This window comes from Schizophyllum commune (assembly GCF_000143185.2).
Source record: "Schizophyllum commune H4-8 unplaced genomic scaffold SCHCOscaffold_5, whole genome shotgun sequence".
Taxonomy (NCBI): Eukaryota; Fungi; Basidiomycota; class Agaricomycetes; order Agaricales; family Schizophyllaceae; genus Schizophyllum; species Schizophyllum commune.
In genome coordinates, this window is record NW_026089542.1 from 291,232 (window position 1) to 316,426 (window position 25,195).

At 57.0% G+C, this 25,195-nt stretch overlaps 13 protein-coding genes across 13 annotated transcripts; 8 read left to right on the forward strand and 5 right to left on the reverse strand.

Annotated features, from left to right (window-relative positions):
* Positions 1-72: 72 nt before the first annotated feature.
* On the reverse strand, positions 73-1,804 carry SCHCODRAFT_02244746 (FMN-dependent alpha-hydroxy acid dehydrogenase). Its single transcript, XM_050342178.1, has 4 exons — positions 1,527-1,804; positions 1,351-1,475; positions 618-1,299; positions 73-567 (listed from the first exon to the last, which is right to left on the reverse strand). The coding sequence occupies exons 1-4, from the start codon at positions 1,693-1,695 to the stop codon at positions 152-154; spliced, it is 1,392 nt and encodes a 463-aa protein (XP_050200309.1). The 5' UTR covers positions 1,696-1,804; the 3' UTR covers positions 73-151.
* Positions 1,805-2,158: 354 nt separating this feature from the next.
* On the forward strand, positions 2,159-3,505 carry SCHCODRAFT_02620801 (amidohydrolase 2). Its single transcript, XM_050345018.1, has 3 exons — positions 2,159-2,456; positions 2,506-2,926; positions 2,983-3,505. The coding sequence occupies exons 1-3, from the start codon at positions 2,224-2,226 to the stop codon at positions 3,463-3,465; spliced, it is 1,137 nt and encodes a 378-aa protein (XP_050200310.1). The 5' UTR covers positions 2,159-2,223; the 3' UTR covers positions 3,466-3,505.
* A 395-nt stretch (positions 3,506-3,900) lies between these two features.
* On the forward strand, positions 3,901-4,288 carry SCHCODRAFT_02620802 (uncharacterized protein; the record flags this gene model as incomplete). The annotated part of the gene is made up of 2 exons (XM_050345019.1): positions 3,901-4,049; positions 4,089-4,288. Coding segments are annotated over exons 1-2 (218 nt in total), but the record flags the coding sequence as incomplete, so codon positions are not given.
* Positions 4,289-4,720: 432 nt separating this feature from the next.
* SCHCODRAFT_02620804 (uncharacterized protein) lies at positions 4,721-6,645 on the reverse strand. Its single transcript, XM_050345020.1, has 3 exons — positions 6,200-6,645; positions 4,985-6,145; positions 4,721-4,937 (listed from the first exon to the last, which is right to left on the reverse strand). Exons 1-2 carry the CDS (start codon positions 6,621-6,623, stop codon positions 5,010-5,012), a joined length of 1,560 nt encoding a protein of 519 aa, XP_050200312.1. The 5' UTR covers positions 6,624-6,645; the 3' UTR covers positions 4,721-4,937; positions 4,985-5,009.
* Positions 6,646-7,141: 496 nt separating this feature from the next.
* On the forward strand, positions 7,142-10,064 carry SCHCODRAFT_02499724 (uncharacterized protein; the record flags this gene model as incomplete). The annotated part of the gene is made up of 7 exons (XM_050343090.1): positions 7,142-7,351; positions 7,405-7,544; positions 7,593-7,731; positions 7,781-7,935; positions 7,988-8,224; positions 8,276-8,660; positions 8,709-10,064. 7 exons carry the CDS (start codon positions 7,142-7,144, stop codon positions 10,062-10,064), a joined length of 2,622 nt encoding a protein of 873 aa, XP_050200313.1.
* SCHCODRAFT_02620813 (zincin) lies at positions 9,888-11,673 on the reverse strand. The gene is made up of 5 exons (XM_003037705.2): positions 11,304-11,673; positions 11,098-11,254; positions 10,592-11,047; positions 10,373-10,543; positions 9,888-10,321 (listed from the first exon to the last, which is right to left on the reverse strand). Exons 1-5 carry the CDS (start codon positions 11,481-11,483, stop codon positions 10,248-10,250), a joined length of 1,038 nt encoding a protein of 345 aa, XP_003037751.1. The 5' UTR covers positions 11,484-11,673; the 3' UTR covers positions 9,888-10,247.
* A 681-nt stretch (positions 11,674-12,354) lies between these two features.
* SCHCODRAFT_01111540 (uncharacterized protein) lies at positions 12,355-15,581 on the reverse strand. The gene is made up of 6 exons (XM_003037706.3): positions 15,113-15,581; positions 13,888-15,058; positions 13,310-13,385; positions 13,194-13,248; positions 12,528-13,151; positions 12,355-12,465 (listed from the first exon to the last, which is right to left on the reverse strand). The coding sequence occupies exons 1-5, from the start codon at positions 15,531-15,533 to the stop codon at positions 12,619-12,621; spliced, it is 2,256 nt and encodes a 751-aa protein (XP_003037752.1). The 5' UTR covers positions 15,534-15,581; the 3' UTR covers positions 12,355-12,465; positions 12,528-12,618.
* A 59-nt stretch (positions 15,582-15,640) lies between these two features.
* Positions 15,641-17,469, reverse strand: SCHCODRAFT_02574186 (uncharacterized protein). Its single transcript, XM_003037707.3, has 2 exons — positions 17,000-17,469; positions 15,641-16,951 (listed from the first exon to the last, which is right to left on the reverse strand). Exons 1-2 carry the CDS (start codon positions 17,418-17,420, stop codon positions 15,801-15,803), a joined length of 1,572 nt encoding a protein of 523 aa, XP_003037753.1. The 5' UTR covers positions 17,421-17,469; the 3' UTR covers positions 15,641-15,800.
* A 106-nt stretch (positions 17,470-17,575) lies between these two features.
* Positions 17,576-18,341, forward strand: SCHCODRAFT_02687221 (uncharacterized protein). Its single transcript, XM_003036342.3, has 2 exons — positions 17,576-18,079; positions 18,129-18,341. The coding sequence occupies exon 1, from the start codon at positions 17,782-17,784 to the stop codon at positions 18,055-18,057; it is 276 nt and encodes a 91-aa protein (XP_003036388.1). The 5' UTR covers positions 17,576-17,781; the 3' UTR covers positions 18,058-18,079; positions 18,129-18,341.
* A 932-nt stretch (positions 18,342-19,273) lies between these two features.
* SCHCODRAFT_02537659 (uncharacterized protein) lies at positions 19,274-20,540 on the forward strand. The gene is made up of 6 exons (XM_003036343.3): positions 19,274-19,456; positions 19,508-19,645; positions 19,696-20,022; positions 20,078-20,089; positions 20,142-20,327; positions 20,382-20,540. Exons 1-6 carry the CDS (start codon positions 19,307-19,309, stop codon positions 20,451-20,453), a joined length of 885 nt encoding a protein of 294 aa, XP_003036389.1. The 5' UTR covers positions 19,274-19,306; the 3' UTR covers positions 20,454-20,540.
* A 138-nt stretch (positions 20,541-20,678) lies between these two features.
* Positions 20,679-21,946, forward strand: SCHCODRAFT_02574194 (uncharacterized protein). Its single transcript, XM_003036344.3, has 6 exons — positions 20,679-20,855; positions 20,906-21,043; positions 21,094-21,420; positions 21,474-21,485; positions 21,537-21,719; positions 21,779-21,946. Exons 1-6 carry the CDS (start codon positions 20,712-20,714, stop codon positions 21,839-21,841), a joined length of 867 nt encoding a protein of 288 aa, XP_003036390.1. The 5' UTR covers positions 20,679-20,711; the 3' UTR covers positions 21,842-21,946.
* A 665-nt stretch (positions 21,947-22,611) lies between these two features.
* Positions 22,612-23,578, forward strand: SCHCODRAFT_02501247 (uncharacterized protein; the record flags this gene model as incomplete). The annotated part of the gene is made up of 5 exons (XM_050343108.1): positions 22,612-22,782; positions 22,834-23,151; positions 23,207-23,218; positions 23,270-23,443; positions 23,492-23,578. The coding sequence occupies 5 exons, from the start codon at positions 22,612-22,614 to the stop codon at positions 23,576-23,578; spliced, it is 762 nt and encodes a 253-aa protein (XP_050200314.1).
* A 595-nt stretch (positions 23,579-24,173) lies between these two features.
* SCHCODRAFT_02244880 (uncharacterized protein) lies at positions 24,174-24,997 on the forward strand. Its single transcript, XM_050342179.1, has 2 exons — positions 24,174-24,405; positions 24,459-24,997. Exons 1-2 carry the CDS (start codon positions 24,403-24,405, stop codon positions 24,888-24,890), a joined length of 435 nt encoding a protein of 144 aa, XP_050200315.1. The 5' UTR covers positions 24,174-24,402; the 3' UTR covers positions 24,891-24,997.
* The last annotated feature ends 198 nt before the right edge of the window (positions 24,998-25,195 follow it).

Sequence of the window (25,195 nt, forward strand, 5' to 3'; positions counted from 1 at the left end):
GTTTCTGTTCATCGACCACATCCATCCTTCACGCCCAATACAGGATATGCCAACCCTATTCAAGTTGTACCCTTCTCTTCGAGTCCCGCATTGTACTGTAACCATGTTGTATTATACAATAACGTATGCATCTCAAACCGTCTCTGCCTACCTACGCCGAAAACATACCAGGATACTCGATCTTCTGCATAAACTCCTCGCGCTTGTGCCAGATCTGGTCGATGGACGTGTAGCCGCAAAGGCCGAGCGTGATCTCCGTCTCGCATAGCAGTCCGCGCACGACCTGTTCCACGCCCTCGCTGCCGGCGAGCGCGAGGCCGTACATGTACGGACGGCCGACTAGAATACTGGTCATTACAGTGCTGGATAGCGAAGGCGGGCGGTACTCACGCAACACAGCCTGCGCCCCGATGGCGACCGCCTTGACGATGTCGCTGCCACGGCGGATGCCCGAGTCGAAGAGCACGGTAAACTTGCCCGCCAGTTGCGCCTCCTTGATGCGCGAGTCACCAGTGATCTTCTCCAGCGCCATGAGCGCAGGCAGACATCCATCAATTTGCCGTCCTCCTGACCACAAAGTCAGTCCGGGGCCAGACGTACGAGCATTACCAGCGCACCATGGTTGGACACAATGATCCCATCGCAGCCCACCTCCATCGCTTTCAGCGCGTCGTCCAGCGTCATGATCCCCTTCAGCATCAGCGGTCCCTCCCAATGCTTCCGCACGAACGCCAGCTCCTCCCACGTCCGGAACAGCCCCGAGTGGATCTGCCGCGCCCAATTCCGCCCTAGCTGCTTCATCTGTATTTCGTGCTCGTCCCCCGCCGCGCGCTTCGCATCCAGCTCCGCCGGGTCGAACGGGAACGGCGCGCGCTCGTCCGGCCTTGCCTCCAGCTGCTGCGACGCCATAAACGCCGGGTCGCTCGTGCCGACCTGGATGCCCACGCCGTGCATGAACGGCAGGAACGCCGTGTCGAGGTCGTACGGCCGCCAGCCCATGCACATCGTGTCGAGCGTGACGATGCACGCGCTGTAGCCGGACGTCTTCGCGCGCGCGAGGAGGGATAGCGTGATCGCCTCGGAGCGTGGCCAGTAGAGCTGGTACCAGCGCGGGCCGGCTCCGTTGGCGGCGGCGCAGTCCTCGAGCGAGCGCGTGGCGGCGGTGGACATAATGAAGGGGACTTGCATGCGGCTGCAGGCGGCGGCGGCGCAGACTTCGCCTTCGGGATGGATCATACCATGGACGCCGATGGGGGCAAGGAGGAGCGGGGACTTGTACTTCACGCCGAAGAGGGTGGTCTGTGGAAGGTGATGAGAGGATGATCATGATGAAAGTCGGTCTGCACATACCTCGAGCGACCGATCGGACGAGTCTACAAGCATCTTAGGAATAAGCGCCCATCGCTCGAAAGCCTTGCGGTTTGCGCGATCTGTCGATCCAGCACCTGCGCTGCCGAAGACGTACAGGAATGCAGCTGGGCATATGTCAGTTCGTCTGAAAGGGGTCGAGATACAATATCACGCACCCTTCGAGTACGGCTCCGCCTTGAGCTTCTCCCTGGCAGCTTCCTCCAGCTTATCCGGGTCGTACGAGCCCACAAGAGGAGGTACGCGTCCACCGTACACGACGCTCATGTACGTCGACCATGACTCAGGGATCTCCTGGTCAGCTTCGAGGGCGGCCTTCAAAGACATGGTGCTCGGTGGCGCGGGCAGATGGGATTATCGAGGAACGATGCAAGACAATAGTGATATAGCAGCAATGCAGAACGCCTGGACTCCCGGGGACGGGTTCTCATTGAGGGCGGGCGTTGGATCCCTTCGCGGGGAAATGATTTGGATCGCATGCGCAGGCGCGATAGGCAAGTTTGCCGAGTCGGTTTCCGCGAATGCGGGCGGGCGACTTGGCTGAATCATGGCTGTCTCTGCGCTCCAGATCGAGGCACAGTGGCCCCAAGAGAGCCTGTAGATGGTAGGAGCGTCGTGGCGGAATGTGCGAATGCCGGGTGCCTGGGAGGACGAGAGAGTCGGGGCGAGAGACAAAGCCTTCCATATCGGGATGCCGCAGGGTGATCGGGTCCGGGGCGGGATGTCGGGCCAGGAGGGCGAGGGGCGATAAGCGCCGGGATCTCTTTGATTGATCCCGCGCTCAGCAAACAATGACCTCCGCCTTGCCTCCCCTCTGCAATCTCTCCTCTCGTCCTCCAGGTCACCCGTAGCACGATGTCCAACCCGCTCGTCGACATCCACACGCACGTCTACCTCCCACGATACGCAGAAGTGCTGCGATCGCGCGCGACCGTACCCAGAATTCTGACGCGCGAAGATGGCGAGGAGCGCCTAGTCATCCTGGACAACGAGCCTAGCGGCGGCAGGCCAGTTGGTCCGCAATACTGGGCGCGCGAGGAGAAGTTGAGATTCATGGATCTCCACGGGATCGACATCTCCGTCGTCAGGTGCGTCCCGCCACCAGTCGCTCGCGCCATCGCTAAAGGTGACACGCAGCACCGCAAACCCCTGGCTCGACTTCTTCGATGCAGCGGAGGCGCACACGATCGCCAAGCAGCTGAACGACGACATGGAGGAGTACTGCGCGTCGTCGCCCGCGTACGGCAACGGTCCCTTGAAGCGCATCTACGGCATGGGCATCCTGCCCCTCGTCCCCGGCATCTCCACCGAAGCGCTGCTGGAGTGCATACATCAGATCGCCGCCGCGCCGCACCTCCACGGCCTCATTATGGGGACACGCGGGGTCGGGAAGGGCTTGGACGATGATGCACTTGAGCCGGTGTGGAAAGCGATCGCCGACGCCGGCCTCGTCGTCTTCCTCCATCCGCATTACGGCGTTGACAGCAGCGCATGGGGCGAGAAGGACAATGGTCACGTCCTCCCCCTCGCGCTCGGCTTCCCCTTCGAGACCACCACGGTGCGTCCTACCTCCCCTCTCCCACCGCACCCTCTTGGCTAATTGACCCCCTCCAGGCCATCACCCGCCTCATCCTCGCCGGCGTCTACGACCGCGTGCCCGACCTCCGCATCCTCCTCGCCCACTCCGGCGGCACGCTCCCGCAGCTCTCCTCCCGCCTCGCCTCCTGCATCGACCACGACCCCGTCGTCGCCGCGCGCCTCCAGCACGACGCGCGCTTCTACCTCGGCAAGCTCTTCTTCGACGCCGTCGCCTACGGGCCCGAGGAGCTCGGCTTCGTCAGCGAGGTCGTCTCGCGCGCGGCGCGCTACGCGCCGGGCGCGGACAAGACCACCTTCGTCGCGGCGAGCAGGAAGGCAGGGTCGGAGCGGATGATGTTCGGCACGGACCATCCGTTCTTCCCGCCGCTGTCGTCGACAGAGAAGTGGAAGAGCGTCGTGGAGAACTTGGAGGCGATCGACACCGTGACGGGGTGGGATAAGGCAGAGAAGGACGGGGTGCGTGGCGGAAATGCGCTGAAGATCTTCGGTATTTTGTAGTATATGAGTCTTCAGTGCTGGGTATAGACGCGTTTTCGTTCCTCTTCGCATGAAAGTATCCTGGACGATAGGTCAAGCTTGTCGTGGATCGCGAGTTGCAGTCGACCAAAGAGCCTGAGCTTGAGATGATGTTCATGCAGCAGAACGACCGTCTCGCGGACCAGATAGACTATAGCCCGTCGTCAGCTCTCAAGAGGACGCGTTCAACCCTGCATGCGCACCTTGGTCGCCTTCCCGTCAAAGTCGCTTAAAGACCGCAAGCTACTTCATGTGCGAGTGCGACCGACCTGGTCTTTGTGCTACGCGTCTGGTAGGATATCACTTGGACGCTGAGACTCGATAAGCGCTGGCTGCGCCAGCAGCGCCCTAGCTTGTCCAAGCTTATGCGTTGGACTGTTTGCCGTTGAGACTCTGAGAGCGTGCTGTAGTGTGTTGCTGAAATGTTGAACCAAATTTCGCCGAGCTTGGGGACAAAAAAAGGAGCCTGGAGCTCGCCGCAGCGGCGCTGGCTTGATGGCTAATGACTCAATGTTCTATTTAACTGAACGTAGCGTTGACCTTGAAGCATGTCAATGCCGAACCATGTTAATCAGAAACATACGAAGCACGATGGTTTCCAGTAGACGGATCAGAAGCCGCAGAGTAGCATTGAGCTGACAAGGGCCGCGACCGCATGCTCTCAAGTCGACCGGTGTCCAGCGCAAGGAATAGGGCTAACGCCGTTGAGTGCGCTTGCTTACCTTTATTTGTTCTGCGCTCGATCCCCAGCAGATGATGAGCGCGAAGTTCGCGCGCTCCTGACCTCGTACATCGTTCATTGCATGTGCTGACAGACACCAGTCCTCGCTCAATCACCCTTGGGACCTTCGAAGAAAGTTGAGCGACGGCTGATTTTGGCCGCTCGACAATGCGCGTCGGACTGTTTTATTGACTGCGTGCTATGCTGAAGTAATGTAATGACTGGCACTCACAGAAAATAATGCTTGCGTGTATACGTCGTTTGGATATCTGAGCGCTTGAAAGGGGGAAAGGGACGTTGTGTACCCGAGTAGGGGTAAGGAAGGAAGCCACGAGCTGGCGGATTCGAACCTACGATCTTTGGCACAGTGAATTTGGCCTTGTTTACTCAGGACAAGATTCCCACGGCAATTAAAGGGCGCAAGAGCCCTAGACAAGCTAGGGGACGAGAGCATCGCAAGATATCACAGCGATGAACGTCGAGGACAAGCAGCGAACTCCTCGCCTCCTTCGCAAATGGCGTGAAACGTGACAGTCACGCAAACTCGAGTTCGATTGCTCCGCATTGCTGGCTGAACGAGTAGCATACATCCGCACGGATCAAGGTGTACCGAAGTCCAATCGCAAACAGCCGTCGTACATAAGCAACTGCCTGCGCAAGCGGACATCACAGCGATCAACAGCGCGATCCTACATCGAGCTGCAAGCCCACAGCAAAGTCGGTCCCCCATGTGCTGGAAGGAATAAGCTATTGTCAAGGTAATGCGAAGCGGGCACGTACCGCATGCGTGTACCTCCGCCAGGCGTCAATAGCAATCGAACTTGGGCACTAAGCTTCGTAGTTTGCGCATGGCGTCTTCGTTTGGATTGGTGGGCACGAAGTTGTCGATATCCAGACACTGCAAAGGACATCCCGCCGAACGCCGTGCTTCAACCATCTCCACCAACGCCTCCCCACTGCATTGACAGTTCGATAGCCAGACCTCCGCCAAATTTGGCCACAGGAGGGGCTTCCCGCAACTGGACAAGGCAGCCAACCGTGCTATATCCTCGTCCAACAGCGGCATGGCACCCGGCGAGAACCAGCTGAGCCTGCGCAGATCGCACTGAGAAGGCATATATGTCCTTTCCGATAGGGGCGGATAGCGCAGATCTAGCTCGCGCAACGGGCACTTGGATCGCTCGAAGAACGAAGATAAGTAGGATCGTGTGTAGATCACCGGGGTGCCATACTCGTCATCCCACCCAAGGCTGAGTTTGCTCAACGCGGGAGTCGTCACGTGATCAAGTGTCCTGGAGGCATCCGCTCGCCTGTCGTCCGGAATATCGTCCATGATCATGTCGAGGTAACTGAGCCACATCGTCTGCAGATGAGGGAGCACAACTGGAGTGGGAGGGTCCAAGGGGTCGACCTCGTCTTCAGGCATCTCGCTGTGGGACCAATGGCGGAGGCTGTCGCAGCGTGCGAGGATTCGCAAAGCGTACATATGGGTGCACTGGGTATCAAGCGAAGCGATGTTGGCCCATGGAAGTCGAGGAATGATTGCGGAGTCCCAATGACTTTTTATGTGCACCGTGCGCAGAGCAGGTGCATCCAGGAATACGTCGGTATCGTTCCACGTTTCGTCGTCTTGCATGAAGACATTGAGGTCGAGTTCAAGGGTGTGCAGCACAGCGAAAGAGCAATGGCTGAGACTCTCGAGATACGAGTGTGAGACACCCGTAAGGCGAAGATCTTGCCACTGTGCGGTATACTTGATGATATGCGGAAGGGAATGCATCCTGGCCTCGACGATGCGGAGCAATGGGAGTCCTTGCGTGGCCTCAAGGCAATGATCGAATCGCCTCAAGTAATTTCGTTGCGCATAGGAAAAGCCTCTGGCTCGTGCTTGGGTAGGTAAAGGGACCTCGGTCCACAAGCGCGGATTATTGTACATGATATCTAGCAAGGAGATGAGGTTTAGTGTCCGAATGAACATGGCTAGAGTACACGCACCACGCCATAACTTGCAAACTGCGGCAATTTCCAAGCCCGCGAATTGGAAAGGATCGCGTGGATGAATGTATTCGATTGTCGGCATGCAGCTCCATCTGAATATCTCCACGAGCAGTTCGATGGGAAGGCGGCGAATGGGCGCAAGGTAGGTACGCTGTCGGGCAATCACCTCTCGAAGCTCGCCCTTCATACTCTTGAGAGTCGCAAGCGCGTTGCTCATCTTCTGTATTTCCTCCTTGACGGTCTGAAGCTGAGCTTCGGCCTGCTTCATCGCCGATCGCGTATGTCTGCGAGACGGGACTTGCCCGGCGCGAAGTTGATGATCTTCGTGGGGTTTTGGGGGCACATGGAGTGTGTAGGCAACCTTGTGCTGGCAGTGCGCGCACGTCTGGACAGACCGCGGGACCTTCTGAGAGGAGACCATGAGCAGCGATGTGGGCAATGGCAGGGACCAAGCAGGAATGCCGATCCAGCATTCTGCCCACGTGTTCAATGTGGCGTCCGTGACTCACGCGGCGACACCCGTCACAGTTCGAAAGCCTGGTTTCAGCCAACGCTCATGACAACCCTAGAAAAATCACAGAATGTTCGCGTGAGTATCAGTCAGTTCAGACAGGGTGTGGATGGCTGCGCATACCACTCGGCTACGCGATTCAATACTGGGTATGCTAATGACTCTATACCTCTCACCACTGCGCCGCCATTTTCCGCTCAGCGGTTACGCGCGCCCGAGGGCCTACATAGGTTTGCGACGCGCGCTCATGGACTGCTCTGCCGTGCTGAGGTACCAACACCGCTGCTATTCAGCCTGCAATTGATCACCGCACGCCACAGCGTGATAGAATTTCATGACTCATCACGAGGTCAAGAGGTCGTCCAGCGCGCTGGGAAGTGCGCTAGTTTCTCTGCTTGCTGCTTCCACTCACCACCACACCATCCGGCATGCGAAGGATACTGAGCAAAGGCAAAGGCAAGGGGACCACGGATACCACAGACGCCAAGCAGCAGATGCTGGCCGGACGAGGTCGGAGAAGCCAAGTCGCGATAGATGGCCTCGTGGCACTTCTCGCGTTTGGGAAAGATTCAACTGACGGTTTCGGCCTGGCGAAGGGGGTTCTAGGAGGGTTGCTCTATGTGATTGAGACGGCCAGAGTACGTCGTATGACCACACATGCCCCAGATGTAATTCTGAAGTCCTGCTACAGCTTTTCGAGGCGAACAAGCAGGAATGGTCTACCTTCGCATCCTTCCTGAGCGGACTTCACGACGATGTGGCTAGCGCGACGCGGCGCTTTGACTCAAAGGTACCGCATGATCTCGCAGAAGACCTCCGGAAGCTGCAGCAGTGGGTCCTTGGCGTTCGTAACCTGGCCGCATTGCTGATGATTCCCAGGCCATTATTGCAAGTTGCTATCGAAATGAAGCAGATGTCTTCGCGCTCTGGCATGGCTAAGCTGTTACAGACGCGCGAGGATCCACAGAAGATTGCGCGCTTCCGAGTGCTCATTGACGCTGCTACCACGAGATTCACGGTCCGTGACTGCGCTCCGAAGACATGGAGATGTGCTCACAATCAGCCAGGTGGTGCGGCTTGTCAACGTCGAGCGCATTCTTGGCCATGTCAGCGATCAAGTGCATCACGTTGGGCAACAAGTCGGCCAGGTCGGGACTCAGATAAGCAATGTCGAGCGTCAGATAGACGAGATCGCACTATCCATGAGGAGTATAGCCGAGCAGTACGTTTGGGCTGGTGTTCATTTGGTAGGGGGCTAACCTCACTATTCATAGTAAGCACTCTGGCTCTTCGACGCCCTCGACGACGGGCTTTCGGGTGCTCAAGCCCTGTCCGCCGCCAACGCATGCGTACACCGGACGAAAAGACATCCTGGATAAGATGCACGCCTACTTCGCCCCCGTGAACGGCAAGCGCAAGGTATTCGTCTTGTATGGCCTCGGAGGGGCCGGCAAGACACAAGTGGGCTGCAAGTTCGTCGAGATGAGCCAGTTCGACAGCGAGACACAGCGGTAGGTATGGGGGCTCCGTTCGTTCAAGATCACCTGCTGACCGCGACTCAGGTTCTCCGAGGTCTTCTACCTGGACGCCTCGACGAAGGACACCCTCATCGCCGATCTCAAGGCGCTCGCTATCGCCAAGGAAGCCGGCAAGCGCGTCGACGATGCGCTCACCTGGCTCGCACGGCATACGGAGGACTGGCTGCTGTTCTTCAACAACGCGGACGACCCGAAGCTGAACATCAAGCAGTACTTCCCCGCCTGCTCTCACGGCAACATCCTCATCACGACGAGAAACCGCGCGCCGCTCGGGCACTCCGCAGCGTCCATACCGCATTGCAATGTCGGCGCCATGTCCAAAGCGGACGCGAAGCTCCTGCTACTGCAGATGGCAGGCCTCCTGGAAGTTCGCGATGAGGAGAAGAAGAACGCTTCCCAGATTGTTTCCGTAAGGGTTCCCCTCAGTCTCCGTCTTCGCGCTCACGAGTATACGCAGGCCCTGGGCTACCTTGCTTTAGCGATCGCTCAAGCCGGCGTCTTCATCTTCAAGACTCACTGCACGCTGGCCCGCTATTTCTCGATGTACCGTGAACGGCATCACGCCGTACTCGAGTTTTTCAAGGACAGCCTCGATGGATACCAGTACACGGTCTACACGGCGTGGATCATCAGCTTCGACCAGCTGAGGCGGCAGAACGCTGATGCCGCTGCCGTCCTCCAGATGTGCGCCTTCTTCCATCATGACAACGTCTCCCGCGCCATGTTCCGCAATGCCGTCGAGAATCTCCTTGGCCCGGGGAGCGATCACGTCCTAATGGAGGAGACCGAGTCGAACACGAAGGCGCTCACAGCTGCGAAGACCTTCCTCGCTGCCTTCGCCGACGACAACTCCGCATGGGACGACCTCAAGTTCCTCCGCCTGCTCGCCGACATCCAGTCGTATTCTCTCATACAGTACGACCGCAACACGGAGACGTTCTCCATTCACCCGCTTGTACATACGTGGTGTCTGACGACAATTTCCGACCCTTCAATATTCAGGCTGGCGGCAGCCTTCGTGATAGGACGGTCCATACACTGGAGGTACAGTACCGAAGACTACACCTACCGACGTCTCCTCCTTCCACATCTCAATGCTATCTCGCAGAACATCGCCGCGCTCGACCCTTCCGTCGGTCTAGAGATCGCCTTGGCATACTACGAGTCCGGGCGGAACGAGGAATGCGAGCGGCTGGTGAGGTTCGTCGTCGACGCGCAGGCGCGTATATTCGGCGCGCATGCCCTCGATACGCTCAAGACCCTCGCAAAGCTCGCGAGCGTATACGCGCAGCAGGGCCGCTGGAGCGAGGCGCAGGCCATCGACGAGACAGTCCTGAGCGTGCGACGGCGCGAGCTCGGCGACACGCACCCCCACACACTCGTCGCGATGAACAACCTCGGCATCACCTACCGCGAGCAGCACCGCTGGCGCGAAGCGGAGGAGCTCTTCCTCGAAGTCCGCGACACGCGCGAGCGCCTCCTCGGGCGGGATCACGCCGACACTCTGCGCGTCCAGTCGAACCTTGCGGAGACTTACCGGTGGCAGGGGAGAGATAAGGCGGCGGAGGAGTTGGAGTTGGATGTGATAGCGGCGCGGACGCGCACACTGGGCGAGGAACACCCGGATACATTGACCGCGATGGGTCGACTCGCAGCTTCGTACATGCAGCAGGGGCGGCAGGAAGACGCGGAGCAGCTACAGAAGCGGGTCTTCGACATATACCAGCGCACGACGGGAGAACGGCCGCAATCGTTGGATGCGATGCCCAGCCCCGGGTTGGAGAGGAGTATTTGGCTTTCCTGGTCGGACTAATGAATGCCTTTCTCACGATGTCTCAATGATACCATCTATTCAAGCCTGCTCTCACGAACTTTGTAGCCATAGTACACTAGTCAACATCAACCCTTTAAGTATTGGTACAAGCCCCATCTCGTTACAATCATGAAATATACATGTTCATTTAATCAGACCAAGCGCCCTGAACCTGCTTAGCCCTTAGCACTGCGTGTTCTGGTAGACCTGGGTCGAGAAGCAGTTGTAGTTGTCCGCGTTGAGGACAGACTGCGAGTCTGAGGACGCCTTGTCAGCATGGGCCAGATGAACTTCGACGAGCGACATACCGGAGAGCGCCTGATCAGCCGAGCAGCCGTACGTGATGTCGTCCGTGTCCGCGACGGCGTGCGTCAACTCGTGGAGGGTCGTGCCACCGCGAATGTTGCGTGCAGCAACAGTAGTGCCGGTGCAGAGGTTCTCCGACGGCTCCTCGTCGTAGAAGATATCGCAGTAGTAGACTACGACATTGTTAGTAGCAGTAAAAGTCGAAGACAAGCGAGGCTTACTGTCGGTGGTGGCGATGACAGTGTACGCGATGACGTTACCGTCGCAGACGCCGTACGGGTCCGAGCAGTTGAGCGTGCGCGACGAGTCGCTCTCGGACGCGACGGCCGAGAACTTGCTCGACACGGTCGACGTCGAGCTCGAGCCGTAGTACGCCGTGAAGAGGGAGTCCGCGCCGTTGCTGCTGATGTAGCTCGCCGCGATGGACGCAAGCTCTTTGCCCTCGGAGTAGGAGGCAGAGATGAACGACGCGAGCGACGAGTCGGAGCAGGACACGGTCGCGCGCTTGACCTCCATCGACCGCTTGGCGACGTCGTCGATGGCAATCGTGACTGAGTTGGCAGTCGACTCGACCTTCTCAGAGATGACATCATTGGCGGCGCCGACCTTGAACTCGGTCTTGGGCTCGAAGGTGAACGAGCCGGCGCCGGCGGAGGCGAAGTCGTAGAGGGTAGCGACTGGCACGGCTATCAGCAAGAGGCAGAGGATAAGCAATCTTCCCGCTTACGGCTGTGCTCCACGGTGACCGACTCGCCGGACTTGATGGTCGTGTACGCGTTGTCGTTGAGCTCGATCGCGACCTTGACGCCCGAGAAGTCGACGGTGGCGCCGTCCTTCTTGACGACGAAGGAGCGCGTCGGGAGCTGGTCCAGGACAGTGCCGTACTGCAGGAGTGTCAGCATCGTACAGGATAAGGGAAAGCCCGACGCTCACCTTCAGGATCTTCACGTCCTCCGAGTTGGTGTTCGTGACCGTCGTCGTGAGCTTAAGATCATCGAGGGACGCGACATTCTCAGGCGCCTTCACGTCGACAGTGAGACCGTCGAAGCGCTTGAGCGGGCCTGCGAAAGCCGAGCTGGCGAGAGCAAGAGCGACGAACGAGGGGGCGAACATCTTTCTCGAGTGTGAGAGGAGTTGTGGGAGATCCTGCGACCTTGGTCTTTTCCTTGCTGCATCGACGCGTCTTTTGTACCCCCCTCGTATCTCGCCGGGCCGCTATGGCAATGAGCGAGTACGGGGGACATGTGCACAGAGAATAGAGGGAGCGGGAGATAGAAGCAGAGGTCGGCGGACGTGACGTCGCTCATGCAAGCCGTAGCGACGCGAGAAGTTCAGAATTGAGTCAACCGCCGGAGTTGTACCTGCCCGCAGCTTGCACTCTTTTCCGTGCTCGCGTTCTCAGGCTGTGTTGGCGGGCGACCCCAAATGGAATACGGACCCAAGGCGGGCGATGGAAGGCGGGTCATGCTGCTCCTGAACAGCTTCACCGGTTGGATGTCCTGATAGAAAGCTGCATGTATTCAATGTCTACGAGCTGGGGTAGCTAGAAGCACGCATAACTCACACGATTGACGCGCCCTGATAGGCGATGACGAGAGTGGTCTACGACGAAGACCAACTTCTGCGCCGTCGAGATGCTGCCGTCTTTGCATTGCGGATCGCCTGACGTCGAGCTGATATCGTCAAAACCGGGAATGAGGTTTCCTGTTATCGAACTTGCGATATGCAGATGCGTGGATAGCGCAGCCTCGACGGATAATTTCAGAGACGAAAGCGAGCCCACGATGCTACCCCGGGCCAGACACCTCGCGAGAATGAACAACAGATAAACACACATATGACATGCAGAGTCGTTGTCAAAAGACACGCTGCTTGTTCAGCGCAGGCTCGGATAGAAGTCGGCTGGGGCTGAAGATGATGGCCAGCCCGTCGAGTGCAGTGTGCCCGCTATGACGGGTACGTTCCGTGACCTCTCTAGCTGAATGCAGTCGATTGAGATTGCAATGGACGCGCGCGAGGAGACCACACAGGACCGCATACTCAACGCATGGCCTCCTCTGCGATGAGTCGGACTCAACGATGCCAAGACAGCTCTCTGAGAAGCAACAGCGTCAGCATGCGCATGGACGACTGCTGGCGAAGACACAGCCCGCATACCTCTGCCGTCGAGCCTAACGCCCAGATCCAGAAAGGGATACCGACTAAATGCAAGAAGAGCGCGCTTGTGCGCCTTCAGTACATGATCACTTCACCTGCCGGCAGGTCTGCCGCGCTTGCGGGCACCACTTTCGCATGGAACAAGGTCAGCCGATGTCCTCTGCATCGTCCGTCTGACGTCCGGTCTGCCGGCAAGGGCCGGTAGAACATCTGCCGCTGTTGAAAGCGTATCGTCTTGGGTGATACGACGGTCAAGAGGGAGCTGAGATGTGCCGCGACCCTCTTGGGCGCTGGCGGTATGCAGGAAGAACGCTGGGATCGGAACACGGGCTGCCAACTCGCTTCCTTGTTGGCCGTGAGGCCTTGTGAAACCACTTCTGCCGCTGGGCGTCAGACGAACATCCAGGTTATGAAAGGACTCGCGCAGCAATAGACACGGCACCGCTACTCTGGGATGGTAAAGCTCAAGGTAGCCGATCTTCAGGATGACATACGAGACCGTCAGCTGACTGGCGAGGTCGGAGCGGAGGATGTATGGCAGGTCATTGAGCAGCTGGTAGGTCGACGACGTGACGAGATTGATAGACAGAAGCGTCCGCGACGTTGGGAAGAGATGGAGGATAACTGAGGATATGAGGTCAAGCTCTCCGTGTTAGGTTGAGGAACACACCACAATTTCGTGCAAAGACACCGTCTTCTCTTGGATCATTTCCTTGATCAGCTATAGGGTCTATGTAATTTTGTGAGCGATTGCTTCAGAGACAGACAGTGATACCACGCACCGCAATCTCCCTCATTGCACTCTGACCGACGCCAGTGTGCGCGATCATGGCAATCTCGATGTACTTCCCCGCACTTCTTCTTTCCTAGATATTATCCCGGGTCTGTCCAGCCTTGAATCTCGTAAATACGCGGTCGTATATGCCGACTTCAGAATACGGTAGCCACCGCCGCGGACTTGGATCGCCAGCGGTTGTCGCGCTCAACGCAGATCAAACAGGCGGGCGTTGAGCAGTTCGTCAAGCGTGGCAAAGTTCGGGAAGACCAGGATGCTCTCGCGCAGTTTAGCAGAACAAGACGTTAGATCGATGATGACGGTCAGGAACAACGAACAAAGAACACCATATTTGGTAGAACAATCCTTCTACGGACTATACGGGATCTGCCGGTCGACGCTACTGTTGCAGCACTGAAGTCAAGAGAGAAGTACGGTATTCATACAATAGTAAACGGCGAAGAGATGGATGATACTTTTTGTGGATAAGGGCCCTAGTCGGACCCAGAAGACGCGGAATCTCGACGCATCGCTCTGATAAATCTTTTAGGTCCTCCGTCTTGTGATTATATGCACAGTACTCACAATTCCTTTTCCTGTCTATCCCACATTCGGGCCAAGTAATGATATCCTTTGTGTACCGTGACTCTGGGTTCCGTTTCCTCTTCCAAACGCTGCACCATGTCGATCTCGCCATCGAAGTAATCAAGGTCTGTCACATCCTCGATGGACAAGACGATGCCCTTCAGCGGCTTGCGGGCCTCACGACGGGCCTCCAACAGGCGTAGAATTCCGTCTCCGCGATAGCGACCGGGCCCGCCGATGCTGAGGTACTCCAGGTCCTTTAACGCCGCGGGAGTGCCGTCGCCGGCCACGGCGGCGAGCGCAGCAAAGTCGCCATCGGAAAGCGGCATATCGTCCCGCACGCGGAGCGTAAGCGCGCGCAGCCCATCGAATGACGAGGACACCACTGCCCGTTCGCTTGCCGGTACCCCGCGGAGCTGCAGGCGGTCGAGACGGCACTTCGAGCGCGCAAGGAAATGGTATAGATGGGTGCCAGAGTGCACCTCCGGCCCGGCGACTTTATCGGGCCACGTCAAGGAGAGATCCCGCAAGCCATGAGCTTCCAAAAAATCAAGCATCTCGCAGCCTCCCAGCGTCGAGAACGTGGCGTGCGCAGTGTGAAGCTCCGCGAGCGTCACATGCGGTAGGGAAGCAGTGTCGAGGGTGGTCGCCCCGGATAGGTTGAGTACCATCGACTCCAGTCTCGTGCATCCTGCTAAGGCCTTGACTGCGTAGTCCCAAGCGCAGGTCAGGTGTATGTGCACGAGTTGGTGCCAAGGCAGGTTCGGCAACTCCGTGACGGACCCACGTTTGACAGAGAGCTTAACGCACTCCAAGGCCGGCGCACGGCGTTCGAAAACCCGATGGACATCTCCTTTGATAAGGCAGAGGACGTCGCTCTCGATGTACTGCAGTCGAGACAGTGGTCGATCACCGAGCCGCTCGCACAGAGAATTGGTGTCACTGTGGAGGTAAGGACTCACTTCAAGCGACGTCCATTGGTCGGAGAAGTCCTTCATGACGTTGAAGATCTGTAGAGAGTGCGAGTCGTCCGAGAACCTGACCGGATCGCGTAGCGGAAGACCTCTGGAATTACGCAGGCACATGCGCATCCGTCTGCACTCCTGAGCATCGACATGGACTGGGTGATATCTGAGATGACTCCAGATTCGTGGACTGTTGTATATGATGTCTATGTATCGCTTTTCGTCAAAACGAAGGCTTGCGCAGCAAGGGTGGTACATACCATGCCATTGCTTGCAAATTCGGCCAATCTTGACGGGCGTGCAGTTATAGGTACCGGCAGACGCGTCGCAGCAGCTGTACGCAAATATTTCGGACAAAATTTCGTTGGGGAGTCGACGGATGGGAGCGATATAAGCACGTTGCCTATCCTGAAGCTCTTCCAGCGCTATCTGCTTGTATTTGAGCACCACGATGATGTGCTCAAGATACATCAGCTCGTAAGCAAGGGTATCCAGCATCTCTTCCGTCTCGTCGATAGACGCCTTGACGCTGCTGATCTCCGCCGCAGAGGGTACAAGCCCGGCACGGAGGGCGGGATCTTCGTGAGGTTCGGGAGGACGGTTGACCTCGATGTCGATTTCATGTTCGCAATGCTGGCATATTTCGAAGGACTCCTTGACGCGCTGAAAGTGTTCTATCATAGTTGGTACAGGAGCAGAGACAGGACGCCTTGTGCAGTCGGTGTTCAGGTCAAGACGCGACGCGTGTGTTTGTAACTGCTTCGGCAATGGCCGACCCTAGCCAGTCACGGCGCGTGACGAATTGTTCAAGTTCGACTTTGCAGATCTTTCGAAACCGACATTATACAGTACTATTGCTGAACCAAGCGCTCTTTGTCACCCTCAAAAAAAAGCCAACTACGGTCTGCATTCAGTCGTGCTTTCCAATTGAAAGCGCACGAATTGCCACTACCAACGCCATGCATACTCTACCTTTCCCCAGACCTCGATTCCGGGACCCATCTTCTCAATAGCATCGGCTGTTTTTACAGTGCCGAAGTAATCCAGGTCTGCGCGCTTGATGTCGATGCGAGCTCTCTTTAGGGGCTTCTCAGCCGCGCGACGGGCCTTGATCATGTCCATGACCACTTCCCCGCGAAAGCGTCCGGGCCCGCCAATGTCTAGCTCCTCCAAGTCGATAAGCATCGCCGGAGAGCCAGATGAAGCGGTTACGCTGAGAGAGACGAAGTCGTCGTCGGTAACGGGTACGTCTTCGCGGACGTAGAGGATGAGAGAGCGCAGCCCGGGGTACGACGTGAAGACAAATGATCGCTCGCTTGCAGGCACACCGAAGAGCTTCAGCTCATTGAGGCAACATGCCGAGCGCCCCACTAGGCGCGATACATGACATCCCCTGTACTCCGCCGCGTCGTGGGATTTCTCCGGCCAACTCAGCTCAAGGGATGTCAAGCCCGGCACGGTTAGAAAGTCCAGCATTCGCGTATCCTCGACGCCGGCGAAACATATTTTCAGCGCACTCAGTCCGCGCATCGTCGTGTGCGGGGTAATGGCGGTGGGGTTCGGGCGGGCGGACGGCAGGATGACGTTGAGCGTGAGCGTCGGCAGGTTCGTGCAGCGCGCAAGTACGGTGAGGGCGTACTCCCAGGTGCACTCCAAATGAAGTTCATCGAGCTGCACCCATGGTAGATTCGGCAGCTGCAATGTGTGAACCAGGGTGTTCGTGAGCTTGACGCATCGCAAGGCAGGCGCGCGGCGCTCGAATACCCTATGCACGTCCCCCATGAGTAGGTGAGAAACCTCGCCTTCAAGGAATCGCAGATGTGTCAGAGGTCGGTCCCCGAGGGTTCCACAGAGCGAGTCTCCGAGGGTGGGTTGGAAGATGCTCATCGTCAAGGAGGTGAGCTGGGCGGAGTATCTCCGGACGATCTCAAAGGTGGCGATCCCGCCCGAACAGTGAGAGAACTTGATGGGATGCCGGAGGGGCAATCCCTTCGAGTTCCGCAGACAGAGGTCCAGGATTCTCTTCTCCTTGGCGGTGGTATAACCGTAGAGACGATACTCGAGTTGGCTCCAGAGCGTCGGGAGGTTATGAATGGTGTCTAATGCGTGATTCAGAATCCATACATACAGTCATGCGTCCGACATACCTCGCCACGACTTGCACACTTGACTGATATCCACGGGCATACATCGCCAGCCGCCGACTTCCTCCCCGAGACACGCCCACATGAAGATCTCTGACAGCACTTCGTTTGGAAGGCGTCGGATGGGCGCGATATGTGCGCGCTGGACGTCTAGCATCGTCTCCAGGTACATCTGGACATCCTCAAGCGACGTCACCACACTCCTGAGATACTCCAGCTCTTCGTTCACGTCCTGCAAGAGCCCGTTTGTCTCGACCATGATTTCCTTAATGCTCCGAGTCTCTGCCTCAGACGCAACGACACCAGCGCGGAGCGGATGGTCATGGCGCGGCAGAGGAGGTAGGTTGAGGTCAATCGTGAAAACATAGTCACAGTTGCGGCACAGGTCGACGGTATGTTCCACGTGCTCGAAGCACTCGATCATGGCAAAGAAGGGTCTCGGGATGCAGCAGAGAGTCGTTGCGACTTCGTAGTGGCAGGAAGTAAGCCGCGCCGGATGTTCCCGTGCGTATGTTTTTAAATGTTTGTGGCGCAAGGCGGCGTCCTCTCACGACTCGATCCGGCTCCTCCTCCAGGTACCTCATCTTCGCGGACGAGCGATCTGAATCTATGACCACAGTGCAACTCCAAGACATGCTTGCCACGAGGGAAATCTCGGGTCTCAAGGAAAGACAGTCGAGTTCGAGACTTACTAGTCTCAATTATAGCTGCTCTTCCCGCGTATAAAGAGCGGACCCTCTGACTCGCCCCGCACATTTGTCCTCACTACGATCACAACCAACGCTATGGCTACCAACATCCCCTGCATTGACATGGCGTTCAGCACCGACGTCTTCGCCATGATGGAGCTTGAGCCGCGCAGTAGCCTTCCCGAAACCGTCACCGGCAGGCCCGTCGTGACGCGCGCACGCAGCGGCACCACGCACCAGCGTCGGCAAACCGAGGGGCCAACCCAGCTGGACGTACAGGCTCGCGCCTCAACGGCTCGTCCAGCGAGTGCGTTGGCGAAGGGCAATACGGGATCGCGAGCCGAGCAGTCTGATGATCTGGGAAGGGCGTGAACGAGGACGTGTATGTTTGAAGGTCAGTCTACGCGTGCATTTTTCCTATGACAGGGACTGATCCTAGTTAGTTCTGTGACTCTCGGGCGAACGTCGTACGAAGAGCAAGTGTAGTATCCACTGTGGAGCGAGAGAAGTCAGTGCTCAATGGATCAGGGTGTTTCTCATGCATCATACAATCGGAATCGCGCGCTGTAACTAGTCAAGGTACCTCTCTGGTGAGTCTGTACCGCATTAACCAGTGATGGGATATATATGCATTGGCCGGATGGGCGAAATTCCCCAACACCTTGTCAGCCACCTCTAACACCCCGCTTTCCGCAAATGGCGCACCGCGGACAGCACTTGCCAAAGCACATTCGCTTCGACTCATCACGTCTTTCCCCCTCATGCCCTTATGAACTGACGTACTCTACGCCTATCGGGTTGGTGTCGGCAGCTGAGGAAGTCACGAACATGGGCATCACGCTCGCAGTCGTCGTGGCGGCGAGATCGACGCGTGTGTCCCACTTTCACCCAGTTTTCATCGTCCGCCGACAACGCCTGTCGGTATGCCCAAAATTCCCAACGCTGTACGACCGCGCGCGGCTGTCGCGAAGGCTAAACATTCTCGTCATTTACCTGGCGAGGGAGCTGTCGCGCAGAGACGGGTTACGATTGCTGAATACTTCTTTTTGGTATGATAGACCGGTCAACTCCGTGCTACGTGAGGGCGCCAGAGTCAGAGCCGAGCCCTCCTAGGACAGGTCCGCGGAGAGTGTCAGCCTACCTCGGCCGCGCGTCCAGTACGTCTCCCTATAGTCATACCCTGCCTCACGCACTGACTATACTTGCAGCCGACTAAGTCTCTCAAAGTCATGTCCCGCACATTCATCGACGATAACATCGTATTGCTGCACACTGAGTGCAACTCCAGCTCGGAGCTCTTGCGTCTACACTACTGCTATCGCTGACGGTATATTGCTAGACGGAGGTCACACAAAGTAAAGCCTATGCTCTCATCTCCCTGAGGTGTGTCTTCTTGCTTATACTTCGAAGACTCGCCGCGTCCAATACCTGGAGGACGCGTCCGAGTCGATGCCCTGCGAGTTGAACCTGCCGTCCGTGAGAAGGTGCAGGCGTTTGCCGAAGCGGCAAGCGGCCCGCTCACGTGACGACAGACGGCATCAAACCGGCAAGCCCGCCTGGATCACCACTTGAACCTGACGGTTTTCATCTGCGAATATACGCGCTACTTATCCCCGCAAACATGCCCAAAGTCATCTCCGCCAACATCTCTCGCCAGTCTCACACGAAGCCACTACGCTCCCGCGCGACCGTGAAGCTTGAGCAGGTCGCTGCTGAACCGCCTGCGATTGCGAGTGGCGCAGCCAAGAAAAGTGCGCGGGCCGTGCGGCCAGTGCGTACACGTTGTGCAGATGTGCGGATAATTGCTGATGTTTATGAGCAGTATGATAGACCTACAAAAACCGAGCGGGTGCAACCCACTGTCGAGCGCGAAGGAAGTTCTCGCGGCAAGATCGAGCGCTCGCCGGCGAATGTCGCAGAAAGCTCGACCTTGCAGCAGACCGAGGCTGGGAATGGCTCCGTGCGGACCTCATACTTTCTCTTGCTACAGTATGCTTACCGTCATCGTAGTACGATTCGACTGCGGCCTGTCCCAAAGTCATCGCCCGTGAATTCGTCGACGACGACATTGTGATGCTTCACTGTGAGTGTCTGCACGATGCGGACCAGATTCGCCTGCAGTACCGAGACGGGGCGCCTCTGCCGCGTCCCAACACGATGGGCTTCGAGCTGTACAACCGCCTTAGGCGGCAGCCGGTTGCGTGGAACGGATCCGGGACGCCCCTTGTGTACCGGGCCCTCGTCTCGAAGCGCGGCTCGTACGTGCTGCGCTACAAGGGGCGCGTGGTCTGGGAGTATAGCACGGACGACTGGGCTGCGTACTGGGAAAGACAAGAGGTGTGTGCGCTTTTTCATCGGGGCTTCTCGCTATTGTCCTGACGACGCTTTACAGAAGCTCAGCAAGGTGATTGCACACGCCAACATCTCCGCGCTTACCACTGATCCGTTCATCGCAGAAACCCTACGACTGGGACGCCTGGAATCGGGCATGGAAGTGCATCGAGCATGGCTTTCGTAACCCCATCCCGGGCGAGAAGGTCGAGGCATACGTGCACGTTGGCAGTAAACTTACCGGCGTTGTTGAGGCGCCTGGCTCAGACGCCTTCGACTACCTTCCGACGGACTTGTTTCGGCGTTGCGACGTACGTGTCATCTATCCTCGCTCTTTATTACCGCTAATGCGCCATGTTCTGCAGCTTGAGACGACGCACCGATTTCTTGAATACAAGCGGCGCACGGGAAAGGTGGCATACCTTCCGGGCCCCTGACTCGTTGGAAGCGCCTTGTAGAGCATCCACGCGTGTACTATGTATATGTCTGTATAACACATATCAAATTCTGTAGCTGGTACGGGCGGCGGTATACGACGGTGCGAGCAGCGATGGCGAGCGGTGTCGACGGCGGCGTTTGCCGAAGCGGGAAGCGCCCACGTGACGGCAGCGGCATCAACTCGGCCAGCCCGCGTGGATCGCCACTTGAATCCAACGCTCATCATCTGCATACCCACGCCACTCACCGTTGCGAACATGCCCAAAGTCACCGCCTCGAAGATTACTCGCGCACCCACTACTACTAAGGCGCTGCGCCCCCGTTCGACCGTGAACCTTGAGAAGACCGCTGCCGAATCAACGAGCAGTGGGACCAAGAAAAACGCGCGCGCCGCGCGTCCGGTACGTACGCGTGCAGATGTATGTTTCGATTTGCTGACTTCAGCGAGCAGTACGACAAACTCGTGAAGACTGAATGCGCTCAGCCCGCCCCCATCAAGCGCGAAGGTGCCCGCATCAAGGCCGAACGCTCATCCGCGAAGAACGCAGAGAGCTCCTCCTCGCAGCAGACTGGGCCAGGGCACCGCTCTGTACGTATGCACGGAGAAGAACGCTGCAATGCGCTGATCATTCTTTGCAGTACGACCCAGCACTCATCCGCCCCAAGATCATCGCCCGCAAATTCATTGGCGAGAAAATCGTGCTGCTGCACTGCGAGTGCATCCACGACCAGGATCAGATCCGCCTTCAGTACCGAGATGGTACCCCCCTCCCGCGTCCGAACGCGATGGGCTTCGAGCTGTTCGACCGCCTCGCGCGCCAGCCGGTCGCGTGGAACGGCTACGGGACCCCTCTCGTGTACCAGGCCCTGATCTACAAGCGCGGCTCGTATGTGCTGCGGTACAAGGGTCTGGAGGCTTGGGAGTACAGCACCGATGATTGGGCGGATTTTTGGAAAAGACAGGAGGTGCGTCTGCGGCGCTATGTAGGTCTTCACCGTTGTGCTGACCACACACCCAGGAACTCAGCAAGGTAAATCCTACCGCAATGGACGCACGCGCCACGCTTACTCACCATCTACAGACGCCTTACGACTGGGATACCTGGAATCGGATCTGGAAGTGCGTCGAGCACGGCTCTCTCAACCCCATCCCGTTCGAGAAGCTCGAACCTGTCGTGTACGTTGGCAGCCTTATCGGCGCCGTTGAAAAGCCTGGCTCAGGCGCCTTGGACCACCTCCCACGAGACCTTTTTCCGCGGTGTGACGTGCGTGCTCCTCGCTCGCCACCGTCGATCCTTCTTTTCTGACGCGTCACTTTTCGCAGCTCGAGACGACGTATCAATTTCAGCAATACAAGCGCCGCACCGGCAAGGTCTTTCGCTACTAGGGTTCCTGACTTCTGCAGCTTACCCTGTACTGTCTATATACGAATCATCTTGTATCTCTATCGCTCACATCTTTCGCATTCCAAAGATTTCGAACATGTTATGACTGCCAGTGAGTCCAGGGTGCGGTGTGTGCATGCCACGAATCAGGAGAGAAAACTACGTCAACCAGGGTACTGCTTTCAACCTGGAACATAAACGTCGTGCGTGTATGGAGGCAACCGTCCCACGTTCCAACCCCTTGGTTGCGTTGCCCATGTCACAGGTCACAACGACTTTTGCGGCCGGAGATTCTTCCAAAACCGGTAGTTTTTGGCCAGAATTTGCATTTTTGGCGACCCGGCTGACGCCGGGCCGCTTCCTCGGCCTCTGGTCGCCTCCCTTGCGGCATGTCACACCTGAGAGGCAATTGCTTCCATACACGTAGGTAAGGTATGACTACATTGCGCGTTATCCACCAGAATCCATTCCTATCGTGTGCTCTTCGCGTGCCTCCAGAATTCAGTTCTTGCGAGTGCTCGTCAAAGTCCCGATGATTCGTGGTAATATCGGGCAAATCGACTTCGACTTGAAAGGGGTTCAGAGGTCGTCCAGATGATCTCAAAAAAGGTGATTAGGATGACTTATAACGTATTTCATGCGTAAATTTCCACCATACGCTTTTCATGATGGATCCGGTACGGCGTTTGCCGGTGTGGCGTCGGTACCGATACCTCGTGCATCACAACTTGATTCCGACGCCCATCCTTGACGCCACTCACCGCTTGCCAATATGCCAGTCATCACCAAGTCTACCCGCGCGCCCGCAGCCAAGGCCGAGCGGCGTGGCAAACCCAAGGCAAAGCGCGAGGCTTCTCGCGTCAAGGTCGAGCACTCTTCTACGGCAATCGCGACGGTCGCGGAGAGCTCCTCGTCCAAGAGAACCACGACATCCACGGGCCCCGTACGCTTGCTCAAAGCAATGCTAACTCTTATGTACTGACCCAACCTACAGTCGACGAAGCCTCCTAGAGTGATCGCGCGCACATTCATCGACGATGACATCGTCTTGTTGCACTGCGAGTGCAATTACAACTCGGAGACCATATATCTGCAATACCCCGACGGCACCCCGCTGCCCCGCCCCAATGTCGTCGGCTTCGAGCTCATCGACCGCCTGATTCGGTCCCCTATGGGCTGGACTGGGTTTGGCACGCCTTACCTGTACCAGGCGTCCGTCATGAAGCGAGGCTCCTACGTGCTCAAGTACAAAGGTCGCGAGGTCTGGTCGTATGGTCAGGATGACTTGGCCGAGATGGAAAAGGAATACGAGGTCAGACCTCTCCGCGTTCGCGCAATCAGACTCGATGCTGACTAGCTAGTAATAGGAAGCCAAAGAGGTGAATTATTGCCGAGCCTGCCGTACCGTGCATGATCCTGACGTCGTCAAGACACCCGAGGATCTCGAAAGATGGGACAGGTTCATGGCGTTCTATACCGAGAAATCGAAGATCGTCAGAGAGGTGGATGAGGACCGAATCCTAGCTCGATTTGGCGAAGACTCCATTGCATACGACGATCCTGACGAAGATTTCTATCCCGAGGAATTCTATGTACGAATTGATGTGAGGTTCCCGTTTTGAAATCTGGCTCCCCGTCTGACTACTGGATAGACTGAGTTGACGCACGAGTGGAGGGAGTACAAGCAGCGCACCGGAAAGGCCATGCAGTACGGCCCTATACCGGTTGTCAAGTCTTGACTCACTCATTGTCTAGCTATCTGCTACTTTCATATGCCTTATGGGCGCTTCCTCCTGCGGTTTTCCAGTTCATTTTGAGAGTGAATCTCGTCCACGCGACTACCCCTTTCATTCAGAGATGAGCATGTTTTACACTTGCATAATGTCGCTACGAATCGAATCAGCTTGAAAAGCTGCAGTCCAATGCAGAATCGTACGCGGGTTCGTACAGGACCTGGTGGCTCGTGGTCCTTTACGGGATATTTGCGTGTGTTTGTTGCGGAGGCTTTTCCCCTTGCCCCTTTCGAACTTGCCTTTGTCTCCGACTTTCATGTTCCAATCCGAAATCTAATCGGGCCATTCAGGTCAGCACGAGCGGCTACACGCAGCGCCGTCGAGTGATCAAGTCCACCCTGCCATCAACACCTTCAAAAGTACATGTCCTGTGTAGCTTCACTACTTTGGACTCGTGTGTGGACGAGGTCGATGTGAGCGTCTTTGAGAGTGAAGGACCAAAATGGTGTGTTAGACCATTACGATAGCTTGTCTATGGACTCACCTTCGCCCTCAAAGGTCTTCAGGATCTATTCCGCTCTGTGCGCCACCTTCTTAGCCTCCTGAATTCTTGATATAAATGCCATCAGTGTTGCGAACCTCCGAAATTCTCGACTCGCTCTCTCAGTCATGAGTATAATCTGGCCTTTTCCCCCTCGCTACGGCAAAGGATTTACGAGCAATCATTCAGGCCAGGTCGCTGCACGGCGCTTCGTGAGGCATTGGGCATAGATGCTGTCTATTGGCAAGCACTCATTCAGGCGGCGCGGACACGAACTTCGATCGAGGAGATGGTGCGTATTGAGCTTTCCTCAATTCATGCGTAGTCTGATGTCGGTGCTTTCAGGGCGACCAGGCTAACCTTCAGTATATTCCTGACATGGTTCGGGAATCCCATCTGGATCAATGCGATGCACAGGACGAGAATTCTTCGAATGCATCACCGACCCTCGTCGCGACGCCCTCGTCCAACGATATGGTCCAACTAGCCCAGAAAGACGATGATGTGAACCATACGCTGGTTGAGCCTAGTTGGGCGCCATACAAGAACGAAGACGCGCCGCCACTGAACGCCGCGTATCGTCATTTCAAGGACCCCGTTCTGTATGCCATTTGGCAGACGCCGCAAGTGGAGATTTCTGATCGAGAGAATGCGTATCTGGCGCAATCAGGAGGCAAATGCTCGCGCACTGCTGATCTGCGATATTCTTCCCAAGGTCAGGACTGTTCAGGCGTGAAGCGGAGACGCGCCCCAAGTCTCGATGGGTTCGGTTTGTAGTAGTCAGCACATTAGTACTGTTCATTGTTACTCGCGCCGTGAACGCGTGATCCGTTATAACAAGGGACTGCCAGCGAAGGATGCTCGCTCGGTAAGCTCTATTTAACCGAATTTTCGACGCGTTCTCGCCCACAAGGGCGGAGGTCGGCAAGGACAAACACTGCCAAGCAGGATCACTGCCGCGGGCCGCCTCCAACCGGGATCACATGTGACCGTGTTCGTTTTCGACGTCGACCACCATCCGCGACATAATCTCGTAAAACCCATGTTACGCTCCTCATCTTGACGAGCTGAACACACGAATA

What these genes read in the sequence shown, in the direction of transcription:
- SCHCODRAFT_02244746 (XM_050342178.1), bottom strand. Translation starts at nt 1,695, where the DNA reads ATGTCTTTGAAGGCCGCCCTCGAAGCTGACCAGGAGATCCCTGAGTCA. An exon ending in CGTCCGATCGGTCGCTCGAG is followed by an intron (nt 1,300 to 1,350) that starts GTATGTGCAGAC and finishes CACCTTCCACAG; the next exon opens with ACCACCCTCTTCGGCGTGAA. An exon ending in GATCATTGTGTCCAACCATG is followed by an intron (nt 568 to 617) that starts GTGCGCTGGTAA and finishes CTTTGTGGTCAG; the next exon opens with GAGGACGGCAAATTGATGGA.
- SCHCODRAFT_02620801 (XM_050345018.1), top strand. Translation starts at nt 2,224, where the DNA reads ATGTCCAACCCGCTCGTCGACATCCACACGCACGTCTACCTCCCACGA. An exon ending in ATCGACATCTCCGTCGTCAG is followed by an intron (nt 2,457 to 2,505) that starts GTGCGTCCCGCC and finishes GGTGACACGCAG; the next exon opens with CACCGCAAACCCCTGGCTCG. An exon ending in TCCCCTTCGAGACCACCACG is followed by an intron (nt 2,927 to 2,982) that starts GTGCGTCCTACC and finishes GACCCCCTCCAG; the next exon opens with GCCATCACCCGCCTCATCCT.
- SCHCODRAFT_02620804 (XM_050345020.1), bottom strand. Translation starts at nt 6,623, where the DNA reads ATGGTCTCCTCTCAGAAGGTCCCGCGGTCTGTCCAGACGTGCGCGCAC. An exon ending in AGTTTGCAAGTTATGGCGTG is followed by an intron (nt 6,146 to 6,199) that starts GTGCGTGTACTC and finishes TCTCCTTGCTAG; the next exon opens with ATATCATGTACAATAATCCG.
- SCHCODRAFT_02620813 (XM_003037705.2), bottom strand. Translation starts at nt 11,483, where the DNA reads ATGTTCGCCCCCTCGTTCGTCGCTCTTGCTCTCGCCAGCTCGGCTTTC. An exon ending in AGGACGTGAAGATCCTGAAG is followed by an intron (nt 11,255 to 11,303) that starts GTGAGCGTCGGG and finishes ACACTCCTGCAG; the next exon opens with TACGGCACTGTCCTGGACCA. An exon ending in GGCTGATCAGGCGCTCTCCG is followed by an intron (nt 10,322 to 10,372) that starts GTATGTCGCTCG and finishes AGGCGTCCTCAG; the next exon opens with ACTCGCAGTCTGTCCTCAAC.
- SCHCODRAFT_01111540 (XM_003037706.3), bottom strand. Translation starts at nt 15,533, where the DNA reads ATGATAGAACACTTTCAGCGCGTCAAGGAGTCCTTCGAAATATGCCAG. An exon ending in GATAGACAGGAAAAGGAATT is followed by an intron (nt 13,386 to 13,887) that starts GTGAGTACTGTG and finishes CTAGGAAAGAAG; the next exon opens with AAGTGCGGGGAAGTACATCG. An exon ending in GTGCAATGAGGGAGATTGCG is followed by an intron (nt 13,249 to 13,309) that starts GTGCGTGGTATC and finishes TAGACCCTATAG; the next exon opens with CTGATCAAGGAAATGATCCA.
- SCHCODRAFT_02574186 (XM_003037707.3), bottom strand. Translation starts at nt 17,420, where the DNA reads ATGATCGAGTGCTTCGAGCACGTGGAACATACCGTCGACCTGTGCCGC. An exon ending in AGTGTGCAAGTCGTGGCGAG is followed by an intron (nt 16,952 to 16,999) that starts GTATGTCGGACG and finishes ATCACGCATTAG; the next exon opens with ACACCATTCATAACCTCCCG.
- SCHCODRAFT_02687221 (XM_003036342.3), top strand. Translation starts at nt 17,782, where the DNA reads ATGGCTACCAACATCCCCTGCATTGACATGGCGTTCAGCACCGACGTC.
- SCHCODRAFT_02537659 (XM_003036343.3), top strand. Translation starts at nt 19,307, where the DNA reads ATGCCCAAAGTCATCTCCGCCAACATCTCTCGCCAGTCTCACACGAAG. An exon ending in CCGAGGCTGGGAATGGCTCC is followed by an intron (nt 19,646 to 19,695) that starts GTGCGGACCTCA and finishes CCGTCATCGTAG; the next exon opens with TACGATTCGACTGCGGCCTG. An exon ending in ACTTGTTTCGGCGTTGCGAC is followed by an intron (nt 20,328 to 20,381) that starts GTACGTGTCATC and finishes CATGTTCTGCAG; the next exon opens with CTTGAGACGACGCACCGATT.
- SCHCODRAFT_02574194 (XM_003036344.3), top strand. Translation starts at nt 20,712, where the DNA reads ATGCCCAAAGTCACCGCCTCGAAGATTACTCGCGCACCCACTACTACT. An exon ending in CTGGGCCAGGGCACCGCTCT is followed by an intron (nt 21,044 to 21,093) that starts GTACGTATGCAC and finishes CATTCTTTGCAG; the next exon opens with TACGACCCAGCACTCATCCG. An exon ending in ACCTTTTTCCGCGGTGTGAC is followed by an intron (nt 21,720 to 21,778) that starts GTGCGTGCTCCT and finishes CACTTTTCGCAG; the next exon opens with CTCGAGACGACGTATCAATT.